Here is a 13,895-nt window from a genome sequence, read left to right on the forward strand (position 1 = left end):
GGAGCTTGTTTTATTTTAAAATTAAACATGTATAACCTTTGTCTTTCATCACCAGTATAATATTATCTGGGTTTCTAAAAAGCAGTAGTAGAGATGTGTCAAAGCTTTTGCAGTTCTGCATTTTACACCTCGATAACTTGAGATTCTGGGTTAGAGGTGCTGTATACGCCATTGTGAATTGCTGCCGTCGTTTTCACATAATGACTGCTACGGTGTATGTACAACATTTTGCTTGTAAGGGTGATGTCTGTGGAAAAAAATAGTAGTAGCTCTGCTGGTGTCAAGTTTGTGAGAGACGTTTTCTGTGAATGGAGTCTGTGAATAAGCAAGCAGAGTAGAGATATGAGCTACAGATGTGGATACACTCTGTAAAAAAAATGGTCTATTCCAACTTGTAAGTGCCAACTAATACGTAAAGAACACCATGTGGGTGCTCAGGCTGAGGGAAAACCTACTCCTCTCTCATCTGTAAAAGGTAGCAGCAGGCAGATCTCTGTATGACTGTTACAAATGACTATTAAAAGGATCTTTCATCACATTCATGTTTGTGGCTTTTACATTGAAAGAGTTAAAAGAACAGGGAATCTGCAAAGTTGGATGCCTTTAAAACTGAAACTGTCTTGTTTGGCAGCTTTCTAGCATAAAACCCATTTTTTTGTTTAATGCAGCCTAATTTAATTGTTTTGAAAGGTATTTGAAACCTGACACATTCATTAGTATAAACACTTGTGCAACACCAAAGGTGTCTGAATTTTGGCATGCTGGGGTGTAGACATCAGTTTTGAAGTGTTTGAAACTATTCCAAAACAACCCCAGGGGGCAACTTTTTTTGCTTGAACATTTTCATGGTTGGTGAAACTGTCATAAAGGTCTCTTCCCGTGTGTGTAAATTTGTTACAACAAAAACAATTAAACAAAACTTAAGATGGCATATATGTGGATACATAAATAAGTGTTCTGATGGAAAGTACAGCACATATTGTAGATCTGCAAATGTGTCTAAAATGTACTTTATCTTGGGCAAAGTGGAAAATGATAAGATTGGCCTGGTTTCCACACGCTCAGTGTTTCCTCAGGAGTTAACATAACACTGCTGATCAACAACTTATAGTTGTTATATAAAGAAAGTGCTTATATAAACAGTAGAAAAGTATAAGTTTTGGAGGGAAATAAATACTGTATGGCCAAAAATTGGGATCAGTGGTGGAATTTTTGAAAGAGCCTCACGGATCCACTGGCCGTTCTCTCTGACCACACGCAGAAATATATGTTCTGTTATCTGAACGATTTTGCAAGGAAACGGCTCAGACTGTCCTTGCAAATCCTTGAATTGCTGGCAGGATTAGAGAGACTGAAACCTTTTACACTGCAGTGTGAGTGCCACAGACTTTGTGGAATGCTTCTTTGCCGTGACCTTTCACCCACACTGTGGTGAATGCAGAGCTGCCCGTTCTGTGGAGGGGAGGGGGACCTGTCATGTGCCCAGGTGAAAACAAAAGCTGCCAGTTAAATTCAGAAACCGAAAAGGAGAGTGCGAATCATTTCACTGCCATCACCAGAGTCGTTTTTTTTAAGGAAGTCTTTGTTTAAATGTGATCAAACATATTCGCCTTTTCATATTTATTCCATTAAAATAAACATTTGACTTTCAAGTACAGTACAGTACATAGTACTTGTAGACAACAGCTGCGGAGTGTTCAGTGACAGCAAAATATATTTTTAGTGACTATCAAGGCATGTATGATTTTTGGTATTGCCACTTTTTTATACAAAATCCTACACAAACATATGTTTTACTGCTGAAGGAGATTTTGTCTTAGCTCTGCTCTTTTACAACTCAGTACATTAATGATTTTTGTCTCATACAGCACTACCGTGTTATAATGTGGCCATTATAGTGTGGGATTAGTTATGGTTGTGTCTCTCTTTTCACTAAAAATGCCGGTGTTACTAAAATGTTTTAAACAGATGAAGTATGGCAGACAGCAGAAACTGAAATACTTTCTCTGCTAAAACGAAACTACAGTAGGTGAGGTGCAATAAAAATGAAATTCGAGCATGAAAACGTATGTCACAAAAGTCTACATGGTGTGGATGTTCTAGATTCATTGTATTCTAAATTTCATTGTATTCTGCTCTGAATTTATCTAAATACAAACAGTGACCGTTTGACTTTACTTTATTTTCTGTGCCACCATGAACATGAAGGATATATGAACTTTTTTGTGCTATATCCAGCTTGAAAAGTGTTATTTTTGAATACGTAAGTTGAGAGTACAATAAAAGTTACCTTCCGTAAGCCTTGACCGGTTGTTTAAGACAAATTCTGTTAATAATCTGAAAGATAAATATTTAATATATAATATAGTTTTTTTTTGCGCTTAATATTAATTGTTCAGTGCCAACAGCCCTGTTATACTGACATCCTTTGAGGTGATATGCAGGTGATTTCTATGACCCTGCTCTCCTAAGTACTCTGGTGTCTAAGATCAATATCAAGGAAGAGTAAAACCAGCTATTTTTGAGCTAAGTGCACTGCCGCACAAAGGCACTATTGTTTAGTTACTAAGGGGGGAAAACCAAGGGTTCCCTTTTATTAGTTTAAGCCATCCTCCAGTGGCTCTCTGCATTCTTTCAGTTAAAGTTTAAGAGAGAGCCCTCTAAATGTGTTTACATATGACCGTATTGAAGATGTCATAATGGCAAGAATAATGCTGATCATGTCCCATAACACAGCAGAGCACTGATACTGTGTCACCCCCCATTATGTTGAATAGCAGCAGGATTTTTATGTCAGCATATTATAATGAGGAAAGTCCTATCTTTTTGCATAATGGTTTTACATTTTAAAAGGATTATAGTATTTATCATCTTTAACTAACTTCAGGAGAGGCATATCTTGTCAGTAGCTGTTCTTTCGTGCTTTGTGCCTTTAAAAGAAATGTTGGTCTGAACATGAGTATTTGCATATAGCTAACAAATGTTTGATATGAAAAGTACAGGGAGAGTTATCCTGCTAATTTTGAAAAAATCAAGAAGAGAAAGGTTTTAAAATAAATCAGGTAAAGTATCATAAAGGGACAGATGGATATAGTGGGGAAGGTACCTGTAAATGAATAGGCAGTTGAGAGATAGCTATTATGCATTTAATATTAGTACTACATAGTATTTGTTTCTTAAAGTACAAACAATTTTAAAAGAATATCAAACTAGTATAAAAGATTGATTTTCCTCTTGTACCCTTCTGCCTTCCTTTCTTTCCTGCTTGGGTTTCTTTTTCCTTGTAAAACACAGCACTGTATCCCACGCCAAGCCATCTCTGTAGCTTGGAGCAATTTTATTGACTGACTAATATTGACTTCAGCTGCGTCACGAGCTAAATATAAGCAGTGAGGTAACAAACTCCAGGCACAGTTTATCCCTAGGACAAGATGTTCAGACAAAGTGACATGTTCTTTCCTGATATTCGGTTGAGTTTGGTGGGAGTTCTTTACGCTTCACATCAGAAACCCATGGGTTCATTGTTCTTTTTAATATTTAATGTCCCCTGTTGTTTTACACAGGGTGCTGTACTTTTCACAAGCTATATTATAAATGAATCAAATGTCTCACCCATTGACATGAGAGTAGCTTTTAAATTCAGTTGAGTATCCATCAGCTAAAATCAGTCACAAGTCTGTCAAAACAATGGATCCAAACACTGTTGACTGCTTATTTGCAGAGATTCTGGGGAGATCTTGGTGCATTATAGGAGTTGCTGTTACAGAACCTTTTACTTTCTGTAGTACTCGTTAATGTAATCTGGCATGTTTTCACCACACTTGTCTACAAGATTACAGAGATTCCTCATTGGCAGGGGTCTGTGGTCAGGAGCTGGTAAATATATACAATAGGTGAATAGCACCTCTTTTCTGGAGAAGTGTAATCTTTGCCCTGTTTTTACAGTTGATTGTAGTTTGTTTCAGTGCAAGTCAAGGGAACAGAAACTAAATGGTTAGTTCTTAATATTTTTTCCTTTACCTAGTCAAGTAGCTTATATATTTTTTTAAGAAATCAAGACAGTACAGTTTTTTTTCTAGAATATAACATGTTCTACTTATAACAAATTCATTTTAAGCTTTCATTGAGATATTCCAGATATTTCCTTATTCCTGATATGAGCTGCAGTTCATGAGATTTCACACTTACTCCATGCACATGAGTTTTCTCCTTTGCAGTCATGGAAAGATGGTTTCTATAGCAACCAATTTTCTTCCAACTAATTTTGACAGAACTAAAGGGGAGGAAAGAGACAGCTTCTACTAAATGGGCAGTTTCTCATATGTTTTCTGAACAGCTAAACATTCCACAGAAATCCGTTCCGAATTATTGGAACAGTGTTCCTGAAAATCAAGGTCATTTTGCATATTTGCAGAAATTTCAGACTTCTTTAACCTCGCAGTCTGGTAGTACATAACGCGGTACAGCCAGCTCTAGGGGTGAATTGCCACACTTTACAGTCGGCATTATATAAATAACAGGGGAGAACTATTTAACATGTTATGTGATCAAAGTACAGTAGTTAAACCTCTTAAGGTAATGTTGTATGAATGCAATATGATTGAGTGTTGGCATTTCTGTTTGCACAATTCAACCATGTGTAGATGACCAGAGTGGCTAACCTCAAACTCTGCATGCAGAAGAGTCTTATACTGTAAGATCATAATCCACATTTAATTTTTGTGGACATTACTGATCTGAGCACTTGGGGAGGGTGAAGGAATAAATGCATTTTAAAACATAACCTGTCCAAAAATGGGCAATGACATTGTGAATATTCCCTCTGTTAAGTTAATGACAAGCTTGCTAGAAGATTCTTTATTTCTCCTTTTTTCCTTGGACATGCTCACTTTTTCCATGGAGTCTTATCTCTCTCTGTGTTCATGCACCATTAGTGATAAATTGAACAGGTGATGTTAGGTCACTTAGCAACTCATTGCAAACCACAGCAAATGTTGACTTTTTCTTTTTAAAATTGCTTTGCAGTTCACAAAGAATGTCAGAGGTGACTCATCCAGGAAGGTAAGAGATTTCCCAAAATTCCTCACAGCACTCCTGGCAGGATCTGCCTGTAATCAGGGAAAACACACTGAGATTTCAGTTTCATAATCTTACATGATGGACTATTGTAAGAAATATGAAATCTTAGTTGAAATCAATGAAATCTTAGTTGGAATGACTTGAATTTTCTATTAAGGCATATATAATGGATGATTTATTTTAATGTTTTTCCCTTCTGAGAAAAAACAAAAGACATGAAAATGATTTCCTAGGTTTTTATATTCTTGATAATTGTGTTACATAAAAGGTTTTGTCACTTTCAAAGTTTGTGTATACAGTATAGTATATAGTATATTTTGCAAGTGAAGAATTAAAGAACTAAGGTCAGTAGTGCAGATATTTAAAAAAGTTAATAAGTATGAGTACAATTTCTGTTGAAGGGGACTACATTGTGAATAATCTGCATTTACAAAAAAATTATTTTCTACTTTTGTATTGAAGAATATTAAGAAAACCAACCTTATTAATTCATAAACTTATTGGCAGCTTATTGGCAGAAAATGTCTTCCTGTAGTGCTATTGCAGTCAGACTGTTAATTGCATAGACTGTATGCCTTGCAGGAATGGATTTTTTTTTTTACTTTGTTGCATTTTTTTTATGCCCACAATTACAGTGCCTCAAGCATTTTCACTGACAGAAATAACCCTGAACCTTTAAAACGTTTCCTTTTCTGTAATGTCAGAAAGACCAGACCTCTTCGAATTGCTGGAAAGGTTTCGTTTTCCAGTAAGTCAGAAAAAATGTTTCTGTGAGCTGAAAACTCTGGGAAACAGCTCACTACAAATATAGAGCAGAAATGACTAATAATTTAAAGTGGTAGGGAAAAAAATCATATTTAAACACTTTGAGGTGCAATCAAAATATTAAATAACCACTGTTTAAAATTGAGAAATTTGAATAAAATTCTTCTAAGAAAATAAATTAATCTCAAAAGTTTTTAATGATCTAAAGAGCACTAAATACTGCACCTTGCAGGAAATAGCGTTGGTGTTCTTGAGGTCTGACCCAATACTTTTAATTTGCCTCTTTGTTTGATTTGCCTTGGTGGTATTTCTATGGATTCAAATAACTCATAGTTTTACCCCTGAAAACATATCTAAAGTAACTGTTTTACGAAATACTTTAAAACGAGTGTACTAGCCCATATTTTCGGAGTTGGTTTATTGAAGAATGCTAAATGATGTGTTTGTCTTCATTGGTTTTCTGGCTGCATAACTGCAGCTGTCAAATGACAGGTGAAAGATAAGACTCTTTCAGGCAGCTGTGTGAGGCAATTAGTAAATAGATGTATTGGAAACAAAAAGGTACAATCAAGTAGTACAGCCAAAGGGTATAATCACAACTGAATTGAGGCAATTAAGTGAAAATTTAACATTAGATGGAAAAATATACATTGTGTTTGCAAGTGTTTAGGTAATGGAAGCAATTTCAAAAGTGTATTGTTTGTAATACCCTGCAAACCCTTTGAAATGTAATGTGTGGTTTTATGCACCCTTTATTGTAAAGCTTACATCTGTAAAATCAGCGCAGTTTTCTTAATAACCTATTCTAATGATCTTATTAATGACTCTGATGTGATGTCTTCCCATCATAAAGATACTGATTCTGATGTTTGCATAATTCAGTGTTTCCATTTTCCTTGCTGCTCTTTTCTTTTCTTTTCTTCAAATATTTTTTAATGTTGGCAAAATATACTGCAAAGAGTAAAACCTAGTCCTGCAATTTAGTCTTCAACAATTTATTTCCTGTATAAAAAGGGATGGATTTACTCAGTACTTTAAAACTTAGAGTCTGTCTTAATTAGCCAAAATAGGGACACAATAGAGATCTGACTTTTGCCACCTTGATATTGGTTAACGTTGGTGTTTGTGTGTGTGTGTCCATGCATCAAAATTTACAGTGGTTGTGCATGTGCAACTAAATGATTGTCTTGTAATCCAATGAGATAACAGATGGTCTCTATTCTTGGTATCCTTTCAAAACTCCAAAACCCTCCTAAAATCAAGCAAGAATGATTTATTATTTAATAAAATTCTCATAAGCTTAAAAATGGTTTTCTTTTGAAAGTCTCTTTGGATACTTAAACGTGTGGGCAGATTTTGTGCACGTACGTGGTGAGTGATATATTTGACAGGATATACTTTTCTTTTGAATGATGTGTTTTAATTGAAGTATTTTACCTCAGCTTCCCCCCTGGTACTATGGTGTACCACAGGAACCAGCAAGTGTAGTGGAGGTTTGAATAAAGTAATAGAACACTTGGAAAGTGGGTAGATAGGACTGTCTGGGATTTGTCCCAAGAGGTTATTTGTAATAGTCCAAAACCATTCACTCTTCACACTACCTTGACAGAGCGGTTTTAACGTGGGGCTCAGTGCAAAACAGAGCATCAGTCCTGCCACACCTTGAGAGGATCCCCTGCTCCCATAACCCTATGTTTCTAACTGGGGAATGAATGGGAGTCTTTATTCTTGGGAGCAGTTGTGGGAATAGATGCTGAGACTGGGGGTGGGGGCTGCGAACTGCGAGGGGATCAGACTCCTAGGCGGCATGCTGTGTGAGTCCCATTCCCCCCCCACGCCTCACCCCACTTTTTAAGTACTCCTCATCGGAGTGGACACAAAGGCATGTTAGTATTCATTTTGTTTGTTTGCTCTGGACCTGTCAAGCCAGTAGCACAAAGCCGAGAGAGATCAGAGAAGAGCTTCTCACTCAATAGAACCCAAGGGGGTCTCGGGGGGTTAGTTTCTGAGAGCGTGGTTCCCACAGGGGAGGGTGGTCTTTTGGAAAGGGGAAAGGGAGAAAGGGGGGGGTGCTGAGAAAGAGAAAGCTGGAAGGGTGGGGGGTGGAGTGTTGTCTCAAAGCCGAGGCAGCTATGTGAGGATCATATCAATCACTTGTTTTGGAGGGATTTGTTATTAAAGAAGAGGGGAATTTTTTCCCCACCCTTTCTCCTTTGTGTGAAAGCTTCCTTGGACATCTGCCTTGTCCCTCTCAGTTTTTTTTTCTTCAAAAGACCCAATCTACTGGGTATTTAGTCAAAGAGGGTTAGTTTCAAAACTATTTTTTGAAGGGGTGAGGTTGGATAGATTGGACTGTGGAGGGGGGGGGACATGAGACTTTTTCTACTGCATCGGCTCCAATAGGCTGTCTGAATGGACATTTCTTTCAAATTTAGTTGTTTAGAAAAATGATCATTAAATAGTAATTTTTTTTTGTTAATGTTGCTTAACATTTATTGGTTTGCATGAATCACCAGACAACTCCTCTGCAGCTTCAATCTGAAGTGGCTTATCATGTAAACATTTTAAGTACTCTGAATATCAGCTCATGGAAACAATAATTAATGCCAGTATTTTAAAACATTGGTAAATTCAGAGACTTTTTCATCACTCTGGTATGTTCCTCTCAACCTTAATTTCTGTCCATAAGTACATTTGATTGAGTTTCATGCAACTTAATAAGAATCCTTTAGGAATTTTTATGAAACTTCATAAATGAAAGTATAAGTATTTTAAAATACTTTTTTTTGTAAGAACATGTAAATGTAAATGTATTTTTGTAATATTACGGTTATGGACATAAATACATATTTTATCATCTTCTTGGGACTAAAGCATGTTATTTGACGTGCTTTCTTAGCCTTTCAGCATACTACTATTATCACAAAAATAAGTTAAGTTTATAAGTTGGTAAGCCATTTGCAGATGCAGTGTAATTCAGAGTTTATTTAAGGGGGGCCATCAACAATTTTTGGAACAGGAAATTGTTTCCTAGTGTCACAAATGTTCATGAATGAATGAGGACAACTGTTGTAAAGCTGGTGGAGCCGAGACTTATATCTGAGCAGATAGTACTATGCAAGTTCCCTTAAAGTCAATTTTCCTGCAGTATTGCTTCTAAAACTGTGGTAAACATGTCGGTAAACGCAGAGGATTCTTGTGCTATCTTTCCGTAAGTATGCTATCCAAACAATTTGTGTTTTAACCCACAAAATGATAGAATGAATTTAAACTAAGATTAATACTGCTGTATAATCAATAACTAGCCTGTATTAAAATAGATTTTTTTCCTTTGGTCTTTTTAAATTCCTTTATCGGTGTCTTCACATGCTGTGCAGTCTCCAGAAATTAACATAGTAATGTTAATGGGATTGTTGAAATTAAAAAGTAACATTTTGCACACACGGAGACATTAGTCACTTCAAATTATAAACACACGAATGACCCCAAAAATGTAAAGAAAACTTCACCTTTCTAGTAAGAGTTATAAAAACTCAGAAGCATGTCTCTTTTAAACATTTATTAGCCAAGGAATGCAACTTCATTACTATATATGAGTAGGATAATTCAGTAAGCATGCAGTTTTCTTAACCTTTGGATTCAAGTTAAACTGACACAGAACAAAGTAGAGGAAACATTTTTTTCTCCGTAGCAAATTATTTTTTTAAATTGTATTTTCACTATGATAGCCTATTTTTTTATTTAAAATTTCAGTTTAGTTTCGGCTCTGCATCTGTCTCTTCAAGTTAATATTTGTAACTGTCCTCTGGAGTTCCAAACCACTTCCCTTAAACTTGTGAACTGGGATACAGGAATTTTCTTCAGATGAGACGTTGACCTGAAATCTTGACTGCTGAGTGATAAAAATGCTGTGGCATGCAGTGGCCATGCACAATCTGTCCTTCCTAATATTCTGTCTTGATTCTAATGAAAAAAGCAGTTTCTCGCTTATCTATCTGATATGCTGTTTTGTGAGGCTAATGGAGTTGAATACCTGCCTCACATCACCCAGGTGGATGCTCTCCTTCAGTAATAGGTGCTTTAGGATCATTTGGGATCAACGATACTATATAAATGTAATTTATTATTACTTGAAGAGTTCATATTCATATAGGAATGTAGATTTGACATTTTAAAAGTTTTTAGAAGACTGAGGGACAGTTGACACCTGTAAATGTAGATCCCCAATATCTCTGTAGTGGTGACAAAAATTATCACAATCTAGTATTGCACAGTCAGCCATCTCTTTAATCATCTCGTCCCTTCTATCCAAGTAAAATTGTTTGAAGATTGTAATAATCCATATCTTTGAGGTATGTGTCAGGCAGAATATTTTGTTACAAACCAAAAACTGTTTATTTGTTAAATATCGCCCCAGGTATCGATGAGGAATCAAAATACGGCAGTAGTTCCAAAGCAGACCTGTGGCTGTGGCAGGAAGGTGGCTTATTTTTAGACGAAAAAACTGTTTCAAAAGTTCGTATATTTAGTTTTACAGGGGGTTATGGTTTTGGATGGGTACTCTCCCTGAGGCTAGTGTGTCTTGACTGCAGGCAGGCATAGTTAATTTGACACTTGCCCTCCCCTTGTAAAACCGTATCCTCCTGCTGTGATTGTGCTGCATGGTGAAAGTGAGACTGCAGACAGCTGTTTAAGACTGGGGCTGGGGCCTTCAGAACAGGCGGAGTGGCTGCTTTTACATTAAAGAACCCAGTTCCCTGTCTTTAGAGGCTTGCAGAAAATTGGTAAACTTGCCTGTAAAAAGTAGTTTATTCTACTGGAAGCAAACGTATCTCTGGGGAGTGGGGGCACATGTGTTTCACCAAGTTAGAACACTGTATGGGAGAGTTCTCCTGATTATTGTAGATCGACCCACTCATGAGCCACTCTCCCAGAATGTGGCAGTAATGAAAATTGAATGGGGATTTGCGTTGAGAACATTGGGATTATTTTTTGGAACTTGACAGTATTTTGTTCTGCTTTATTTTTTTCAGCTTTATAATAAAAGTACAGTTTTAAACTAGAAGTAAGACTACTGTACAGAGGCCATAATTTAAGTTCCATTTATTCATCATTCATCAGCTACAAATTTCTTCTTACTGTATTTATATACAGTATCACAAAACATTAAAATAATGAAGTGTTAACAGCAGAGGTTACATTGTGTTTTACAAAACAGTCTCTTTGTTTTGGCCATTATCACTGAACGTCTTTGGTAGGGGGCTACATTTAAGATATTTTAGTAAGCTGTATGTATAGTGTCTTAAGTACACAGTTAATTTTTATTCACAGTTTACCACACTAATGTAAAAAATTCATTGACATTTACAAAATATAATCTGCAGCTGTTGCATCAACTTACTCAACACGTGGTACAAGTAATATGAATGTTAGTTTTTGCGGGGAGTCTTTAAATGTGATCAAAGAAATTTGAAGAGATCTTTTGACTTTTATTTTACATGAAACAGAACAACAGAGGGGCCATATATGAGAGGAGATGATTCAGCCATTCAAGCTCATTTGGTTCATTTTCCCATAGTGCCATAGAGCAATGGTCCTGGAGATACACTGGTGGCTAGTTTTCCTTCCACTTGAGCTCTATCTCTCTGATGCTAATCGATAACTGAAATGATCTATCTGCTTGATTTATTTATTTTCTTCTTTAAGTCCCGAGTGACAGAACTACCCTACTTCAGGCATATGGCATCCAAGTATTTCAGCACACACAACTTTACCCAGCCTCTTCTCAACTTGCGGGGCCATATTTCTGACTGAACAGCTCTTACTAGTTGATCAATTTTTGATGAACAGACACAGGTGGGAATGACACTTTCAGACACTCCCCTAGTGAATGTTTTCTTTTTTCTCTTCTGCAGAGATCCAATTGTTTACTTTTCAGGTGGCACACATGAATGACTAGACACTTTAATGACACTTTCAATCTAGTCACTTCCTGTTCCAAATCAAGGCCCCCTCACTTCTGCATGCATGTGAAACTGTTGTGGGATGGGTTCTTAGATTGTGGAAATGAAATACAGGCTGTTGGCTCTAGTGCCTGGCAACTCTTAAATCTCTTACCATTAAAAAAAGCATGGTAGCTGGATTAATACTGGCGTCACCACATTGTCTCTGCTTGCGCATGTGTGCACTCTTTAATAGATTGGCATCCCAATAACAATACAGTAGCTTGTGTCCAGGATGTAGTCCCGCCTTGCTTCCGAGGATAGAATCCGAGTAGTTACGACCCTCACCAGGAATGAGAGACTTTCCGATAATGGATGGATGGAAGACAGAAGGGCAGTGGCACAAATTGTGTAAACTAAAAGGTTAACCTCTTTGCTCAACAAGGTCGAAAGGGAAAGCAGTCGTGATTAGTAACCTATTTGAGCTCAAATTATCAAGCATGCTGCTAAAAAGTCATTTGAGACTTCCCTACGCAAGGTTTAGGAAATGGAGCTGTAAAGAGCGTAATGGAAATCTGTACTCCGCAGCGGTGATCCAATTTTAAGCACACCGCTGTTTGGCCAAATGACGGGACATAAATAGCTGTTCATTTTTCACCACTACCTCAGCAGGAGAAATCAAACATTTCTTTCTTTTTTTGGAAACTTTCTGGGGGGTACTTATAGTTCAGAAGATATATATTTTCATTACATATTTCATTTCAACACTCAAAGGAATTTGAGGTTAATCTGTTGTGCATATGCCCAAGCCAAGGTGACATACAGTACAGCATTCCCCAGACAAGGACATTTTCTAATAGAGTATACAGTATATGGTTTTCTTAATGTGTTCCAAAGTAGCCATGATACTTTCCGCAGTTATTAAGAAGCTATGTGGCAGTTTTAACATTTTACCTTTACATAACCTGGCACATCTGTGGGTTCCTACAGTATGCGTTTTCTGGAGTAGCCCTGACCATATGCCTTTCTTACAGCATACTGTATATGTTTTCCTATACTGTATGCGTTCCATAAGAACTGTAAGGTGTTATGATGTGGTTTTGTACTTGACCAGAAGGAAAGGTAAAAGGTCTTATTTGGCTGCCCAATCATGTGAGCAGTCAGTGTTATTCATTTTTTTATTCAGTAATTTCTGTAGCCTTCTATTGCTTAGTGACTATTTGTAAGCCATTCTACAATAGATACAGGCTGTATTCTATGAATGTTTAAATATTTTAAGAACACCTGAAACTTGATTTGCCTGTAGCAGCCACGTTTTTACTTATGTGGAAAGTTGTGCTAAAATAATTTGAGAGAACATGCCCCAGTTTATGAATACTAAATTTAGTTCCAATTGTCCAAGCACATTAATAAAGGATGTAATCTGCATATTTTTAGATTTAGCTTCAGATCTTTACATTCACAGGGCTCAAAGAGTTTTAAATTAAATTAAACTTTTGAATCAATCAAGATATAATGCATTATAATATTACTCATAGCTCATAACAGCCAATGTTTTTAAAGTAGCATCATGCCATGAACACAATTGACAGACAGCACAACATACAGTCTGTGTACCATGTTTCACTTCATTTCACATAATTCATTCAGAGAAAAGTCTTTCAGATGTTTTTTTCCCTCAAATCCAAGATGGTGGCCAAACCATTAGCATTTTGTGAACACAGTTTGGGACTAGCACGGCCCACCAAAGTTTCAGGTTTGTACAGCGTTTCATTTCAAAGAACAACAAATCTGAAAATTCTGCATATGTTGTTAAAATGGCTGCCATTTTATCCCAGCCAAGCTGGCATGACATTTCCTCTGACACAACTTCCCATAGGACTTTATAATCCTGTCAGATTTCATGAGCTTTGATATAGAAGGCTGGATTTCATAGGCATTTGAAAATTCAGGCAGAAGAAGGTTAAAATCTGAACTCTTATAATATGGTTCCATCAGCTTCATTGCATGACCCCCGAATAATAATGTACTTTCATTTCCTTCATTATCTGGCACTAATTCTGTTAATTTAGCTTGACCCCCTAAAGGAATGAGGATTTTACTGTGAAT

At 36.7% G+C, this 13,895-nt stretch overlaps 1 protein-coding gene across 2 annotated transcripts in view; it reads left to right on the forward strand.

Moving 5' to 3' along the window:
* Positions 1–13,895, forward strand: part of setbp1 (SET binding protein 1) — a 99,637-nt gene that overhangs the window by 44,378 nt on the left and 41,364 nt on the right. For both annotated transcript variants that reach the window (XM_088911256.1, XM_088911255.1), the window contains one exon: positions 5,026–5,061. In XM_088911256.1, the coding sequence (XP_088767382.1) occupies positions 5,026–5,061 (36 nt within the window). The remainder of the gene's footprint in view (positions 1–5,025; positions 5,062–13,895) is intronic.

This window comes from Atractosteus spatula, chromosome 3 (genome assembly GCF_055471065.1).
Source record: "Atractosteus spatula isolate fAtrSpa1 chromosome 3, fAtrSpa1.hap1, whole genome shotgun sequence".
NCBI classification, from domain to species: Eukaryota; Metazoa; Chordata; class Actinopteri; order Semionotiformes; family Lepisosteidae; genus Atractosteus; species Atractosteus spatula.